This window comes from Oreochromis niloticus, linkage group LG5, assembly GCF_001858045.2.
Source record: "Oreochromis niloticus isolate F11D_XX linkage group LG5, O_niloticus_UMD_NMBU, whole genome shotgun sequence".
Classification (NCBI taxonomy): Eukaryota; Metazoa; Chordata; class Actinopteri; order Cichliformes; family Cichlidae; genus Oreochromis; species Oreochromis niloticus.
Genome location: NC_031970.2, coordinates 1,394,243 through 1,409,570, shown reverse-complemented (window position 1 = coordinate 1,409,570; position 15,328 = coordinate 1,394,243). Strand labels below are relative to the sequence as shown.

At 47.2% G+C, this 15,328-nt stretch overlaps 2 protein-coding genes across 2 annotated transcripts; one reads left to right on the top strand and one right to left on the bottom strand.

The window, feature by feature from the left end:
• Positions 1–2,185: 2,185 nt before the first annotated feature.
• On the top strand, positions 2,186–4,115 carry LOC109196941 (achaete-scute homolog 5-like). Its single transcript, XM_025907509.1, has one exon. The coding sequence runs from the start codon at positions 2,380–2,382 to the stop codon at positions 2,926–2,928; it is 549 nt and encodes a 182-aa protein (XP_025763294.1). The 5' UTR covers positions 2,186–2,379; the 3' UTR covers positions 2,929–4,115.
• Positions 4,116–10,143: 6,028 nt separating this feature from the next.
• On the bottom strand, positions 10,144–14,719 carry ppp1r15b (protein phosphatase 1, regulatory subunit 15B). The gene is made up of 2 exons (XM_005462570.4): positions 12,516–14,719; positions 10,144–11,095 (listed from the first exon to the last, which is right to left on the bottom strand). The coding sequence occupies exons 1-2, from the start codon at positions 13,446–13,448 to the stop codon at positions 10,892–10,894; spliced, it is 1,137 nt and encodes a 378-aa protein (XP_005462627.2). The 5' UTR covers positions 13,449–14,719; the 3' UTR covers positions 10,144–10,891.
• Between the last annotated feature and the right edge of the window lie 609 nt (positions 14,720–15,328).

The following is a 15,328-nucleotide window of genomic DNA, read 5'->3' as shown; positions in this document are numbered from 1 at the left end:
CAACGTTCAGACCTGTCGGTCATGTTCATTGCTTCTTCATTCGTGGGACACTGTTGTCTTCTCTGCTTTCATAAAGGAGGCTCAGAGTCTCCTCAGCTAAAGGAGGTAACAAAGGAAGCACTGAAGCTGCTTTTTTCACCAGAGAACTTATCGAGCTGATTGTGCTTGCAGATCCTTCAGACCTGGAACCATCAGATCATCGAGTCAGAAACTTCTGCTCTCCAGTCGTGGCCAAACTCGGACAAAAACAGACATCTCAGGTGAGTGTGACGGCTGTCTGTGGCTCACAGGTAACAGGTCTCTGTGTGATGAACAATCAGAGACGTTCATGTGAAGGTGAACACAGGCTCAGGAAACTCTCAGACAGCAGCTCAGGTTACAGGTGTGTGTGTGTGTGCGTGTAAACAGTCATCAGCGTGTGCTGTGTGATGAGATGTGTGATGACAGGAAGGGCGTGTGTCGCTGACGCCTTTCATCTGGAAGTGCAGGATTTAGGAAGAGGAAACTGCAAACACTCATTTCTGTCTTTGATGTTTCTCAGCCAGAGAGAAAAAAGAGCCGGCGGAGAGCAGATTTAACCTGCGTCACCTGAGTGAACCCCCCCCCCAAAAAAGAAAGATGATGAATTCAACATTTTCCACACAGGAAGGGTGTGATGTTCGCTTTTCACCTTAATCTGACCTCAGAGCTGCGAGTTAATAGTCTCAAGGTGAAGCTAGATGCAGCACGCTGGTTTCTCTACAGTTTCTCATACCTGATGACACTGTACACACCTGTAGGGGGCGGGGCTTCAGTAGGCAGAAGCAGGTAAAGCATCAGCTTTTCATCGTGCACTCAGTGTTCCTGTGAAGCTCGAGGAAGAAGGAGCGCAGCTGCACCTGAAGGTGAGATGAAGACACACAACTAATCACATCATGCATTCACACACACACACACACACACACACACACACACACACACACACACAGTGCAGTTTAAATGATGGTGCTTGTAATGTGTGCAGCTGTAGTTTCCACTGTTTTGTTTTTTGTTTTCTTTCACTTTTAATTTTTTGGAAAAAATCTCAGTTTTAAGAGGAAAGTTTTCACATTTCCTCCCAGAAAGGGTGAAAGAGTGTTACTGGAAACCAGTGTGTGTGTGAGCTGATCTGGTGCTGCATTCACTGACTGGGATTAAACGCGGGCACAGCGGTGCTTCGTGTTGCTGTCAGAATAAAAACTAAAAGTAAAGATGAGTGTAAAAATCTTTTATACCACATGTAGACTTAAAAAAAAACTAATTTATGTATGTATTATGTATTAAAAAATCTGTAAAATACAGAGAAAACCTGTTTTTCATCGCTTTGTTCACGTACGCAGACTCTTCAAGGTTTTGGTGCTTTTGTTCCCCCGAATGCAGAGTTTAAACCTGCTCTGAACTTTTAAAGACGCCCAGTTTAACGGTGACATTAATTCAAACTACAAAGAAAATCTTAAACAGGTAAACTTGCTCTGGAAACTAATTTAAACATAAAAAGTACCTGTCCCCCCGCGCTGGAGTTCAGCTCTGGATTAGACCGGCTCCATCGGGCGTGGTCTCCAGACTTTATTTTAGATCCAAAGCAGGCTTTGAAAACACCAACCCAAGTCAAAAGCAAGAAGAAATTATTTTTTTTAAGACTGAAAAACCTTCCTGAGTTCACTCAGTTTACCTGAAGTTCATCCCGATTTCAAATCAATGATTCTGATCCATCATTTCTGGACAAAAATTACACACCCAGTAACAAAGAACAAAGCTGCTGTTACTCCAGATGTGCAGTCTTACAAATATCTCAGCTCAGGCTTTGATCATCAGCTCAAGTTCAACGTGACCATGAAGTCCATCGCAAAACGGGGTCAACACACAACAGATTTGTTTTTAGATTTAGATGTTCTTTCCCACAGAGCAGCACACAGATTTAGATGAATTGTTAAAGTCGTCTCCAGAATATAAAACGGTGTCATTAGCATATAGTGAACTCTTCCTCTTATTTTTATTGTGTAACAAACGTTTAATACCGCATAAAATTATCCATCAAGACCAAAACAGTTTTTGTTTCAGGCTGCAAACATGTTTGTTTCTGCTATAACGTTGGACATTTTAAAATTGAAGTCTATGGGGACTGACTCACTGCTGGACCCTCTGCTGGATGGTAGAGGAACTGCAGTTTCAGTCAGCAGGAGGATAACTCACCTGTGTGGCTTTTCAGGTTGGAAGATTCAGGATTAAAGCTGAATTTGTCTTTTTGTGTCTCCTCAGATCTCTGCGTGCTGGTGATCGACCGTCTTTGAGGTGGTCTTTGAAGACTGTTGTTGATCCAGCTGGGAGTTCGGATCAGGTACTGCTCAGCCAGGTTACACGATGAGCTCTGCCTTCTCTCCTTCGTTCATCGAACAACGATCTTCGAACCTGAGCTTTGGCGTGTCTCCGCCTGCTGGACTCTCTGAGGATCACAGCATCTCGCAGCACTCAGACTCTCTCTCCAACTCTGTCCCCTTCCTCCTCTACCCGTCCGGCATGGACCCCACTGGCCTTGGCCTCTACAGAGGTCCTCTGAGGGGCCCTGGCCCTGGGATCCTGCCCTATCTGACCCCCTTTCACCACCATGGACACTTCAGCGTCTACGAGTGTCCATTTGAACCAGCATTCATCCAGAAACGAAACGAGCGGGAGCGTCAGAGGGTAAAGTGTGTCAACCAGGGTTACGCCAAGCTTAGAGACCACCTGCCAGGTCAGAGTGCCGACAAGCGCCTAAGCAAGGTGGAGACGCTGCGGGCCGCCATCAGGTACATCAAATATCTGCAGGGCCTAGTGGAGCTGGAGGACACCAGGCACAGTGGAGGGGTGTCGCCCAGCACCTCGTCTCCGGGCCTAGACTGCAGCGCTGAGGCGGAGACTTTCACCTGCTAAACAACCACCATAAGGTCACACTGAAGTACTCTTTCCACTGCCGGGTTCAGACTGCAGGACACTTCTCACATCAGCTGATTGCAGAGACAGATTACATGCCGCTGTTCTTTACCTGTGTGATGGCATCAAGAAGGAGGAGCCAGGAGGAGAGTGGGAGTCACACAATGTTACAGAGGCCTCCATCAGTCGGGTGGATGCCGTGCAGTCTGAACCTGGCATCAGAGCTCGAGTTTATCAACAACCCGTTTGTTTGAAGGTGCAGCAGCAGCAAGAACGTGGTCACCACCAGAACACGAGGAGCACGATTTGTTTCTCCCTTGAGTATCCCGCACATGTTATCCACATCGTTACCAAAACTGAGTCTGGCATCCATCCGAGTCCTAAACAAAGGCAGCTGGAAGTCTTTCTGCTTTATGAAGATGTTCATCCACTGATCTCCTTATGGTCATGAGCGTTGTTGACCCGCCCCATCATCACGTGACTTGTTAAGGGTCACATGGGTCCCAGTTTGAGCATGGAGGGAAAGGACTTGAGCCGGCTTCATTTCACTGTATTGTGGATGGGTGAGAACTTTATGGTAATGGAGGTGTGGATGCAGATGACCTCGGAAACATCACGCACTGTTTGATCAGAGTTTAAAACAACTTCATTTTTCTGAGATGGAGGAACATGGTAACAAAGTATAAGAACTGTGTTACAGTATTTGAAGGTGCAGCAGGAATACAATTTTCAGGTACCTCTACTTTGAATATTTATTTTTCTGACAACTTTTTACTTTTACTCCCCACATTTTAGCAGAAATATCTGAACTTTTTATTTTCTTAAACTGTCAAACAGGCTTGTTACGTTCAGTTAAAAACATCTGGACGAAGTTTATACTTCCTGTCACTGCGAGCCTTCAAACATCACACTGACTTAAATATAAATGGCGAAACAATAGCGCTTTAAGACAATCCTATTGGTGTATCATATATGCATCACTTATATCGCTACACTCAGGAGTTAAAGTGGGCCAGAATGATCCAGAAGAGTGTTTATGGTGCAGACTTCAACTACTACAGAAGAGCAGCGAGCATAAAGGTAGTAATGTTGTAAAGTGTCCGGTAATTTCAAATGCATCATTTCTAACAATTCAGCAAACACACAAACGCTTTGTGTGCAGCTTGTAACACAGCGAGTCTGCTAGCTAAAGGTCCAGATGCTGTATTTCCCATCACAAGAGAGAAGTTCACTCAGAAATGAAGAAAAATGTAAGAAAGAGGAATGAAGAAGAAGAGAGGTTAGATCAGGGGTGGGGAACTCCAGGCCTCGAGGGCCGGTGTCCTGCAGCTTTTAGATGTGTCTGTGATCCATCACAGCTGATTTAAATGGCTAAATGACCTCCTCAACAGGTCTTGAAGTTCTCCAGAGGCCTGGTAATGAACTAATCATTAGATTCAGGTGTGTTGACCCAGAGTGAGATTTAAAACCTGCAGGTTCCCCAGCCCTGGGTTAGATAGAGGTAAGGACTGATGGATGGGTGCAGAGCAGCTGTGAGGTTCATGGTCAGTCCCAGATAGCACCCTCCGACTCCACCCCATCCAACACAGCGTAGTGAGGTATTGCCGACTTAGCCTCTATGCACTGTATCAGTGGTGGTAGCTCCTACATAGCAGAGGCATATGTTTACTTGTTATGAAGAGGTCATTTCTACATCGCTCAGGTATGTTTTGCCTACGTTCTACTGCTCTCTGCACGACCCACACAGAGAGGGATTTGGTAGTGCTGATGTAGCATGCTTCTTGGCAAGAGATTGGGGCGATGTCGTTTACCTCTGCTTCTGCAACGCTTTTTCTCGCTCTGTGTGACGCAGACGGGAGGCTCTGAGTAGCTTGGAGATCATTTGAGGTGCACGAGTAGTGTAGCTGGATAGCGATAGGCAATTCTTCCGTTTTTTTTTTATACCTCCGGGTTTAAGATGGACTCAGGGCATGCACAATCCGAGATAGGATTGGTTAGGATGGGGGAGGTTCCAGGTAGGCACCCAAGCATACCTTAAAATATACATGACCTGGTTAGGATTCAAACCTGATAAATTCCAAATACCGGCTTGGGAGTTGTTTCTTGCAATATAAGCGAGAAACAACTGCAGACTGGCTTAGACGTTGCCTTGATTAACAAGGTCTGCCTGAGGCTATTGTTAAGCTTCAGTCAAGACATTTCAATAGGAAAACTATACTCCTGCTACCTAATGAGGAAACCTCCAATGAAGCGGTGATAATCAACGTCACACCAACATTTTGTCGATGGGAGCTCCATTAACGCTACTGGTTCCCTCTGTGTGTGCTATCTAGAGAGAGGTGTAGGCAAAGCAGCTCTAAGCAACATAAAAATAACCTCTTCCCAGTAATCAAATACAAGCTACATAATCATAGTGTGTAACACTTGTGTCTGCCGTCACAACAGATATACATCAGCAAAACGTCACTGTGCTGGGGTGTGAGGTGACATCGAGGGCAGCAGATACTGACTAGAGTCACTAGCTGAAGTGCACGTGTGTAGGGTTGGAGTCAGCTGTGACGGCTCATCAGCACACATGTTGTTGACCCGAGTTGTGTAAATCACAACAGCGGTCTCCACAAGCTCCTTTATATCGCAACGTAAAGACCCTAATACAGAGAAAGCCCAACAATCAGATGACCACCTATGAGCAAGCACTTGGCAAAAGTGGGAAGGGAAAACGTCCCTTTGAACAGGAAGAAAAGTCCAGCAAGTCCATAAAGAGCAGCAGCAGCAGGTCAGCTGATCACAGCCTGAACAGAAATCCTGGTCCCTTTTTTCCCACGCTGAGCCGCTACACCTGAGCTTCCCCACCTGATGAATCCCAGTTGAACCCTTGACTGTACTCGTACCCGTGTTCAGCTGTGGCGGCAGGGAAACACAAACAGACTGAGTTTTAAAGTCTTTCTTCTTCTCTGTTTGTTTTCCACATAATGAAGGTTCAAGCTGAGCCTCATTAGAATTAGAGCTGAAATAAACTTTGTACTCTTGCGTAAGACGATTGTTTTCAGAGCCTGTACTTTTTCCACTTTAGTTTAGTTGAGAACACGAATCATAGCATTTCTTCTTCTCTGTAGTGACAAATGTGTGGGCTACTGTGGTTAAAGGAAGAATCTGTGGCATTTAAAACACCATCATCTGAACTGTTTATCATTCATCCTTCTTCCTCTGAACCGGTTCAGGGCGATGTGGCCTGCCTGTCCCAGTTTCTCATATTGTGAATAAAGAAAGTCTGACATGAATGTGTCAAAACATGGTAATGACTGATTACTGGTTAACTCTGACAATGCCACCTAGGTTTAAATGAACCATAGGAACTGATTTTATTTGAATAATTTAGGTTACATAGGGGAGAGCAGTGTGACAGCCGGGGACAGGACGTAACAGATAATTACTTAAAAACAGTTTTAATGCCCCCTCAATAAAAGCCCATAAAACAGAGTAAAGGTACTAAAGGTATCTCTACTAGTAGAGATAATAAAACATAAGATCTAAAAATAACAAGTTAACGTTACTCCGAAAACAGTGTCACTGAGAGGAATTTCCAAACAATAAATGCAAAGAGAAAAGTTTAAAAAAGGACAAAAGCAACAGCGCAGGCTGGCAAGCAGTTAGTTACCCTCAATCCAAGATTCATCGAAGGCTGAGATAAAGCGACTGTTTGGGAGCTCGGCTTTCCTCGGTTCCTAGCAGCGAGTCCTCGGCTGAGCAGCAGTGCTTCCCTGATCATAGCAGGTCTCTCCTGATGACACTTCCAGGTCTGCTCGGTCAGTGGCTCTAATGGCACAATGGCGGCAGTACTCTGAAGGACACAGCCGTGTACAGTCACTGCCCAACACTGGTCATCACGCCAAAAGAAGACTTACGGGGCTGGCGGGCTCCAGCCTCTCTGCCAGCACTCGTCCCAGTGAGCCATGTTGACCAGTGTCAGACTTCTTCCCCTTTTTGGCGTCCAGCAGGCAGTGGTGGGCAGCTCCAACTTCAGCTTCTGTTTACAGTCTTCGTACCCTGACATCCCCAACTCGAGTTTGTCTACTCCAGTGCTCTCTCCTCTCGAGGTCTCCAAATCTCCTTAATTATCACACCTGGTGCACCACATCATGGCTGCCGACTGGCCTTTTGCAACCAACCTCCAGATACAGATTGGCTCTCACTGCTGTCGGGCTACCCAGTTAAGTCAATCAGCCAGTGTTGGGTAGGGAAACAATCTGGCAGAATATTTTCAAACATATAACCAAAGTAAAACTAAAACTTATACATTTGCACAATAAAATCTAACTTTAGAATGAATAAAACAGAATTTGTTAAAACACAATAAATTAAATAATATTTCATTATTATTAATGAATAATAATTACATTTTTCAATTCAATTTTATTTATATAGCACTAAATCTCAACAACATTTGCCTCAATGCTCAGCAGCATGCTCAGTGCTTTATATTGTAAGGTAGACCCAACAATAATGCATACAGAGAAAAATCCAACAATCATATGACCCCCTATGAGCAATCTGCTGCGATTGGTTGGGGTGAGAGAAGGAAGACAGGATAAAGACATGCTGTGGAAGAGAGACAGAGATTAATAACAGATATGATTCGATGCAGAGAGGTCTATTAACACATAGTGAGTGAGAAAGGTGACTGGAAAGGAAAAACTCAATGCATCATGGGAATCCCCGGCAGCCTACGTCTATTGCAGCATAACTAAGGGAGGATTCAGGGTCACCTGGTCCAGCCCTAACTATATGCTTTAGCAAAAAGGAAAGTTTGAAGCCTAATCTTGAAAGTAGAGATAGTGTCTGTCTCCTGAATCCAAACTGGAAGCTGGTTCCACAGAAGAGGGGCCTGAAAACTGAAGGCTCTGCCTCCCATTCTACTTTTAAATACTCTAGGAACAACAAGTAGGCCTGCAGTGTGAGAGCGAAGTGCTCTAATAGGGTGATATGGTACTACAAGGTCATTAAGATAAGATGGGGCCTGATTATTTAAGACCTTGTATGTGAGGAGCAGGATTTTGAATTCTGGATTTAACAGGAAGCCAATGAAGGGAAGCCAAAACAGGAGAAATCTGCTCTCTCTTTCTAGTCCCTGTCAGCAGTAGCGGTTTTTGATACGGGCGACACGGGGCAGCATCATGCTGGGGGGCGGCATCACGGGTATCGGCAAAAAATAAAAATAAAAAATTACTCGTACTCATGCTGCCCCAACATCATGCCAGTGCATATCGGGAATGTCGTAGGCACCGATTGGGTTTCTATCGCCCATTTGCTGGGAGTAAGGGCGCCCTCCGTTTGCGAGGTGTGCCTGCTGCTTGCTGCACAGGGAGGAAAGGGCGGGGTGGCGGGGGAGTCTCTGGCTGGAGCAGCATCTAATAACCAACTCGCAAAATAAAACAAAATTAAAACAAACCAACAAACATGAAAACACCAGACATCATGATACAGACTTATAATTTGCACCGATGTTTTTTCAAAATTCTATACGCGAAAAGTGAGCGCGAGAGCCCTCGGTGCGCCTGCGCGCTGCTGAAGTGAAAGTAAACTTTATTGTCACCTCCGCTACATACAGGAGAGACGAGACGAGTCTCCAGTTACAGCAGTGCAAGTAAAGAAACAATAAATATAAGAAGAGTAAGGTTATGTTGTGGTGATCCTCGGGTTGGGGGATGGGTGTTCATACTGGAGTGCAAAATTAAAACCAATGGAAGATGGACAAGAAAAGGTCAAAGCCATCAGGTGCTCAGTTTAGAAAAAAGAGAAAAGAAGAGGAGAAACGAGCAAAAGATACAGGTAAGCAGATGTGTGATTGGATAATGGCAGGTCATCCTAAAACAATCAGAATCAGAATACTTTATTAATCCCTAAGGAAATTATGTGGGTTACAGTTGCTCCAAGAAGAAATGGTAAAAATAGGGCGCCAGAGGGAGTGTTCGCCCAGGGCGCCAAACAGGCTAGGACCGCCACTGCCTGTCAGGACTCTTGCTGCAGCATTTTGGATTAACTGAAGGCTTTTCAGGGCCGAGTACAATAACCTCAGTTTGATCTGAATTAAGATTTTAGAACATTAGATGAGAAATGATGAAAGCTGTCAAGTACCAAGTGTCTGGCTGCATCACCTGCTCGTACATGCTGAACTCTCACCTGAAGCTGTAAACGTTCTCTTTTGCTTTCACAACTTGGATCAATAAAAAAATGCAGTGTGTAAGAAGTGAAGTGTGTGTCTCTTTGAATTTCCCGACTATGATTCAACCCTTTACTGATGTGTTTATTACATCGGGCAGTTCAGGGAGCACAGCGGGGGATTTCCCGCTCCATCTACGACCCTGCAGACACTGCTTGTGCAGATTATTTTTAATGACTGGCCTAAAAATCAGTGATTGACACTACAGGTGGGCAGATCGAACCAAACGTCAACAGTATCAATGACAACGCTGTTATCATTATTGGATTGATAACAGTGCAACAGGGTTCTATCCCTGAGTTCAGAATGTAGCCCACTGAGTGTTCAATATGTTTCAATGAACAAATATCCATCAAACATGATGAGAAACATGTCTGAACCTTTCTGTGGTGCCTGTTCGATTTACAACCTGCAGGACATTAGAGACACAAGTTTACATTAAGCTCTTCAAAATAAAAGCTGAGAGGTGTGTTTTATTGTGTTAACTCAATGTGGAAAGCAAAAGTCACAGTAATTTAATGATCAGTGAAATGTGTTCAGAATTTGCACTTTGATGATGATTCCTACCATAAATCAGGACACACTGCTCTCCTGACATCAGCTGCCATTACAGGCTAACAGTATCCGTACTGGTGTCTGTAATACTGACGCTGTGTGTAAACTTGGTATCAGACCAATATCTCAGTATCACTGATAAATACCTGTGACCTCTCCGTGAGGGTGATTTAAAGGTCAGCCACACAGGCCTACAAACAGATCACAACACCCACCAACCACAAAACTGAAATTCAAATGTTTTTCACTGCCTGTGATTGGTGTGAGGAAGACACCTGGGAGCTGATTGGTCCATAGACCGTGTGACATTTTCTAACAGAAGCCACCCTGAAAACAAATCAGGAAGCTTGTTGTTACCACCACCTGGAGGCCGTCGGTGGTACTGCAGCTGACAGCTGAGCAGGTGTGTGTAGGTGTGATGAGAATGACAGGAGGCCGTGTGCAATCATTAAATATGGGATTTATTTAGATTGATATTTAGTCTGTGAGACGATCAATGGGCACGAGTCCTCGGCAAACACGCCGCTAGAAAAATAAAACGCTTCTCTCACTAAAATAACGCCAAACAGTTCAGGCAGCGCTCTTCCTCATCGTCAGTCACAGAAACATCTGGAACATCTGCCACAGCGTCAATGTTTTGGACTGCTGAACGCTCTGAGGGGGCGGGGCCTCACCTCTGACGTGTCAGCCGTTTCTGTCCAGTCTGAATTACAAGAAGGGGGACCAAGAGCGCCTCCAGCTGGACACGCAGGGTTAATACACAGTGATCAGGAAAACTCAGTATTGATTATCAGTGAGTCTGGGGGAGGTTTGCCCATGTGACAGGTGAACTCTCTCACACACAAACACGCAAACACAAACTCTTCTTCTTTGGTTTCAGAGTGAAAACACTGGAAACAGCTGGACGCACAGCTGCTGCAGACGGGGACGTTTTATTGGTTAATCAGAGGCGGGAGCCTTCATCATCCTCCTCATCCTCACTGCTCGGACACATTAACACTGATCGGGTTTCCAGACATGCAGCGTCTGGACCTCTCTTCTTTTGTGGTGTTCATGGGTTTGTGGTAGGAAGCAGGAAGCTGATGATGAGGCTCAGAAACAATGAAGAACCCAGCGCTGTTCTTCCTCACAGTGGAGCTGGGCTCGGCCTCGGGACCGCCACCAGACAAACATCCTGAGGAGCACGCCTCATCGCGGCAGGGCGGCAAGCTGCTCGTATACGCGGCGGCGGTGCTGCGGCTGCAGGCAGTAAGCGATGCTCTCTTCCACCTCCTGGCAGCGCCGCAGGAAGCGGCAGCGATCTCGGGCAAGCTCCTCCCATGGGCCCCGCCGGTCCTCCTCCTCCTCCCCACAGCTGGCGAAGAATTCCTCTACATCGTCACAGAAACGAACCTGATGAAAAAGAGAGGGAGAAAACGACATCAGCTGAGTAATACAAAGAAGGGTCAAAGGTCATCAAACTTCCAGGAACAAATCAGCTTTCAGATGACTCAACTGTCTCACTCCCTACATCTGTATTGGGGATAAGTTGATCCAGCTGAATTGTCAGGTTTGATCAAATCTTTAGGTCCAAATCAAACTGAGTTTCAGGATTTTATCATTTTCACTTTTATTTCTTTAATTAGTCTTTTGGACATTTGAAGGACGTTTGGAGGTTCTGACTGTGAAGCTGAAATCTGACGGGAAACGTTGTGACATTAGACGTCCTTCATTAAGACCCGACACGGGATAAGTCGTTCAATCATCATGGCGCTGTGTTTTTGGCTTTCAGGGGCGCAAAGAGAGTCTCTGAGTTCATGGCCCAGATGTGGGCTCGCTGACCCTCACACCTGTCCAGACAACCTGCTGGGAACTCTGGGTAAAGGCTGAAATGGGAGTTCCTAATAAACTGGCCGTGTTTACAGAGTAAGTAAAGCTCAGAACTGCCATCTGTTCTAATTACAGCTCACAGATCCAGTTTCTCGTCATGTCTCTCCAGGAAGCAAACAAACTCACAGGAGGCGGAGCTTCCTGCTGTCTGACTCATGTTTACTGTCAGACACTCCTCATCTGTAGTTCCTCTGATGGCCAGCAGAGGCTCCAGCAGCGAGTCAGTGCCACAGACTCCCATGTTCAAATCAGCATGTTTACCCCAAACCACAACAGCAGTGTGCTTTACCTGGAAGGTAAATACCCACAAGAACACAAAAAGCCCAAGTATCAGACAACTGCCTCGGAGCAAGAACTCAGCCACAGTGGGAAGGAAACACTCCCTTTTAACAGGAAGAAACATTCAGCAGAGCCATACAATGAATAACTTCTTAAAAATATTTTTTTAAATCCAAATCTCAGTTAAGAGATTTATTAAATACTTTAGATTAAATAATTAAATATGTGACGTGTTAACCTGAGAATAAAGACTGAAAGGCAGCAGGTTGAACAGCATCTGCTGCAATAAAGATGGAAAAGCTACAGGTGTGTCGAGAGATCAGTACGTAGAGTGAAGATTTTATTTCTTCTGCTGGAAACGTTCAGCTCACTTTGAATAAACTTTATTTTCCAAACGTTCTCTGTCTCACCTGTTCATGAGCTCCTGACGCAGAGCGAGCCGCACTAACCTTAACCATCGACAGACTGAAGCTTTACTTTCACTCTGACTGTTCCTAAAACCCCACAGGGCAGGTGTGTTCAGGTGTTTGCTGTGTGTGACTAACAGAACTCTGAGTCGTCCTCCCTGAAGACCCTTTGACCATTTCTCAGGTGAGCCCCACCTGTACCTTTCTCAGTGTTTTAACCACCTGACCCGCCCCAGCAGCACTCTCTCCCAACGCACCTTTTTCGTGGAGCAGCAGTTCCGGGCAGAGGTGTCACAGAAGCCGCTGTCCATCCGGTCCTCCGCCTCCTCCTTCCTGTACTTGGGTGGAGACTCTTGGCGGAAGCGGCGGTAGGCGGAGGTCTTCCCGGCCCTCGCCGTGGCAGACTCACGGGTTCTGATGGGAGCCTGGAAGTTGAGTGGGTTGAAGGGGTCGGAGGAGGAGCTGAAGGAGTCCCACAGGCGGAGGCTCTCCTCGTCCGCCTCGCTCGCAGACGCCGAGTCATCCCATGTGTCCATGCTGGAGGGAGGAGAGGAGGAGGGGGAGGACTGAGCAGAGGATGGTGACGTGGAGACAGGGATGGCACGAGATGTAGTGACACCCGTGTGCAGGCGGGCGGTGAAGTTTCGGGGGTCGTAGGGGTCCTCACTGTGGCACAGAGAGCGCCACAAACGTTCCGCCTCCAGTTCTGCCTCACTGTCATCATCCTCATCACCATCATCATCATCATCATCAGTGCTATCAGACATCTCAGAGGACCCCTCGCTGTCAAAGCCATCATCATCATCATCATCATCATCATCATCATCAGAGGATGACTCCTCTGATTGGCTGTCCTCGTCCTCACTGCAGGGGCCACCCATGATGAAGTTGATGGTTTTGTTCTGGCACTGCGGGACGGCAAGCACCACCTCCTCCATCCCGTCAGTCTCCTGTGGTGGCGGAGGCTCTGCACTGGCAGACGTCACACCGGACAGGTGCTCCTCCTCCAGGCTGGAGTACCCATTGTCCTGCTCGGGGGTCACGGGTAAGGCTGCGGCCGATCCTGAGCAGTTCTGTGGATCTCTGATGCTGAGCTGGCGGTCTGCCACAGCGTTCTGGACTGTGGGGGGGCTTCCATTGTTCACCAGCTGCTCTTTGTGGTCGCTGGCTCCAGTGTTTTCTCCCAGCATCCCGCGGGACAGCTGCCCCCTCTCTGAGCCCTCCTTGCCCCCCAGAAGCTGTCCCACCGTGGCCTGCTGGACCAGCTCTGCCCCCCGGGGGTTTTACTTCCTGAGAACTGAGTAGCATGTGGCCCAGAACAGCCCGGAACGAGGACAGGTATCCGAATTGGGTCTGCTGGCAGAGACTCAGGTCCACCTCTGCCCCGTTCTGGAGCCCGATTTCCCGCAGTGAGTCCGCGGAGAGCCACGGCAGAGCCCCCGGGCCTCGGGGCTCACACTGCAGGTAGGACAGGTGGGGAGGCCCGAACTGCACGTCCTCCAGCGGGCTCAGAAATTCGCTCTCCTCGGTAACCAAGCTGCTTTTCAGAGTTCGGTTCCGGATTTTCTCCACCAGTGCAATCGCGGGCCTGGACAGCAGACCGATCCACGAACTTTCCTGGCTGTCCAGCGCCGGCATGGAGGAGGAGGAGGAAGGGCTCCTCCCGCCCATTGAACGTCCTTCATCGCTCATATTTCTGAACATGTCCTCAGTATAAAGTGCGAACAACTTCAATACGAACAGGCTGTTAGCACGTTAGCCGCTAATCCAACAACTCATCCCGCCTACTCCGCCCGCCACACACACCGGCTACAGCTGCGGGAGGATCCGAGGTCCGAGAGCCCGGCGCGGGCCGCGGTGCTCTGCTGACAGTGGTGCTTCTTTCTTGTGGAGAACTCTGTGCGGACGGAGGGGGAGAAACCTGAGTGCTGAGACACGAAGAGTACCGGGTGTGGAGACCAGCAACGGGCCATTCTGTCTGCGGCGGGGCTCCGGTTAGCTTAGCACGTTAGCTCAGCGCTAGCAGCTACTTAGCCTGACGGTTAGTTCCCCGGAGGCGGATACGGATTCAAATACTCGAACCAAAGCAGCACTTCTCCGCATTATAATCACTCTGCGGTGCTCTCCGGACTCCTCCCGGCGGTAATACTGCTGCGGTCTCCGGATATAGAGCAGCTTCCTTCGTCCCTTCGTCCGTCCGTCCGCTGAGAGATTTCATCAGACAGCCCGGGGACCGTCGCCTATGACGCGAATCTCTATTTCCGGGAGGCCGCGGGCAGGGAAAGCAGGAGGAGGTGCTGTTCGCTCCTGCTGCTCCGTTACATAAACGCAACTTAACCTCGAGTGTGCCACGTGTTTATCAGCGTGACGCTCCCACGGTCCGTTTATAGAAGCGGCTCAGACACTGGAGGTGGTGAAATAATCCAGTATCGATAGTAGCCCATAGTAACCGATGCCCATATTGGTATCAAATCGATACTTTGTTTCTATCCCCTGAGTTCAGTATGTAGCCCAGTGAGTGTTAAATATGTTTTAATGAACAGATATTCGTCAAACATGCTGTGAAACATGTCTGAACCTTTCTGTGGTGCCTGTTTTATTTAAAGCCACATTAGAGACAGGCACGTTTGCATTCAGCTCTCCAAAATAAAAGCTGAAAGCTGTGTTTTATTGTGTTAACTCATTACTGTGGAAAGTAAAAGTCACAGTTATCATTTAAGGAACATTTCAAAACTCAACTAATGGTGACAAAGACTGAACTGGAGATGATTATGCATGCTTTTATTTCTTCCCGCTTTTTTACGTGTCTTAACCAATTAGCTTTAAATCGTCTTCAGACTGTGCAGCGCGACTCTTAACAGGCACCAACAGAAGATCTCATGTCACTCCAGTTTTGGCCTCCCTTTAGTGGTTGCCTGTTTTAGGTTTCATTTTAAAATTTTGGTTTTAATCTTTAGGGCCCTACATGGTCAAGCTCCCCAGTATATATCTGAACTGCTGAAACCGCATTCATCTTCCCGAGCTCTGAGGTCATCAGGTCAGAGTCAGCTGGTGGCCCCACACACTCGAT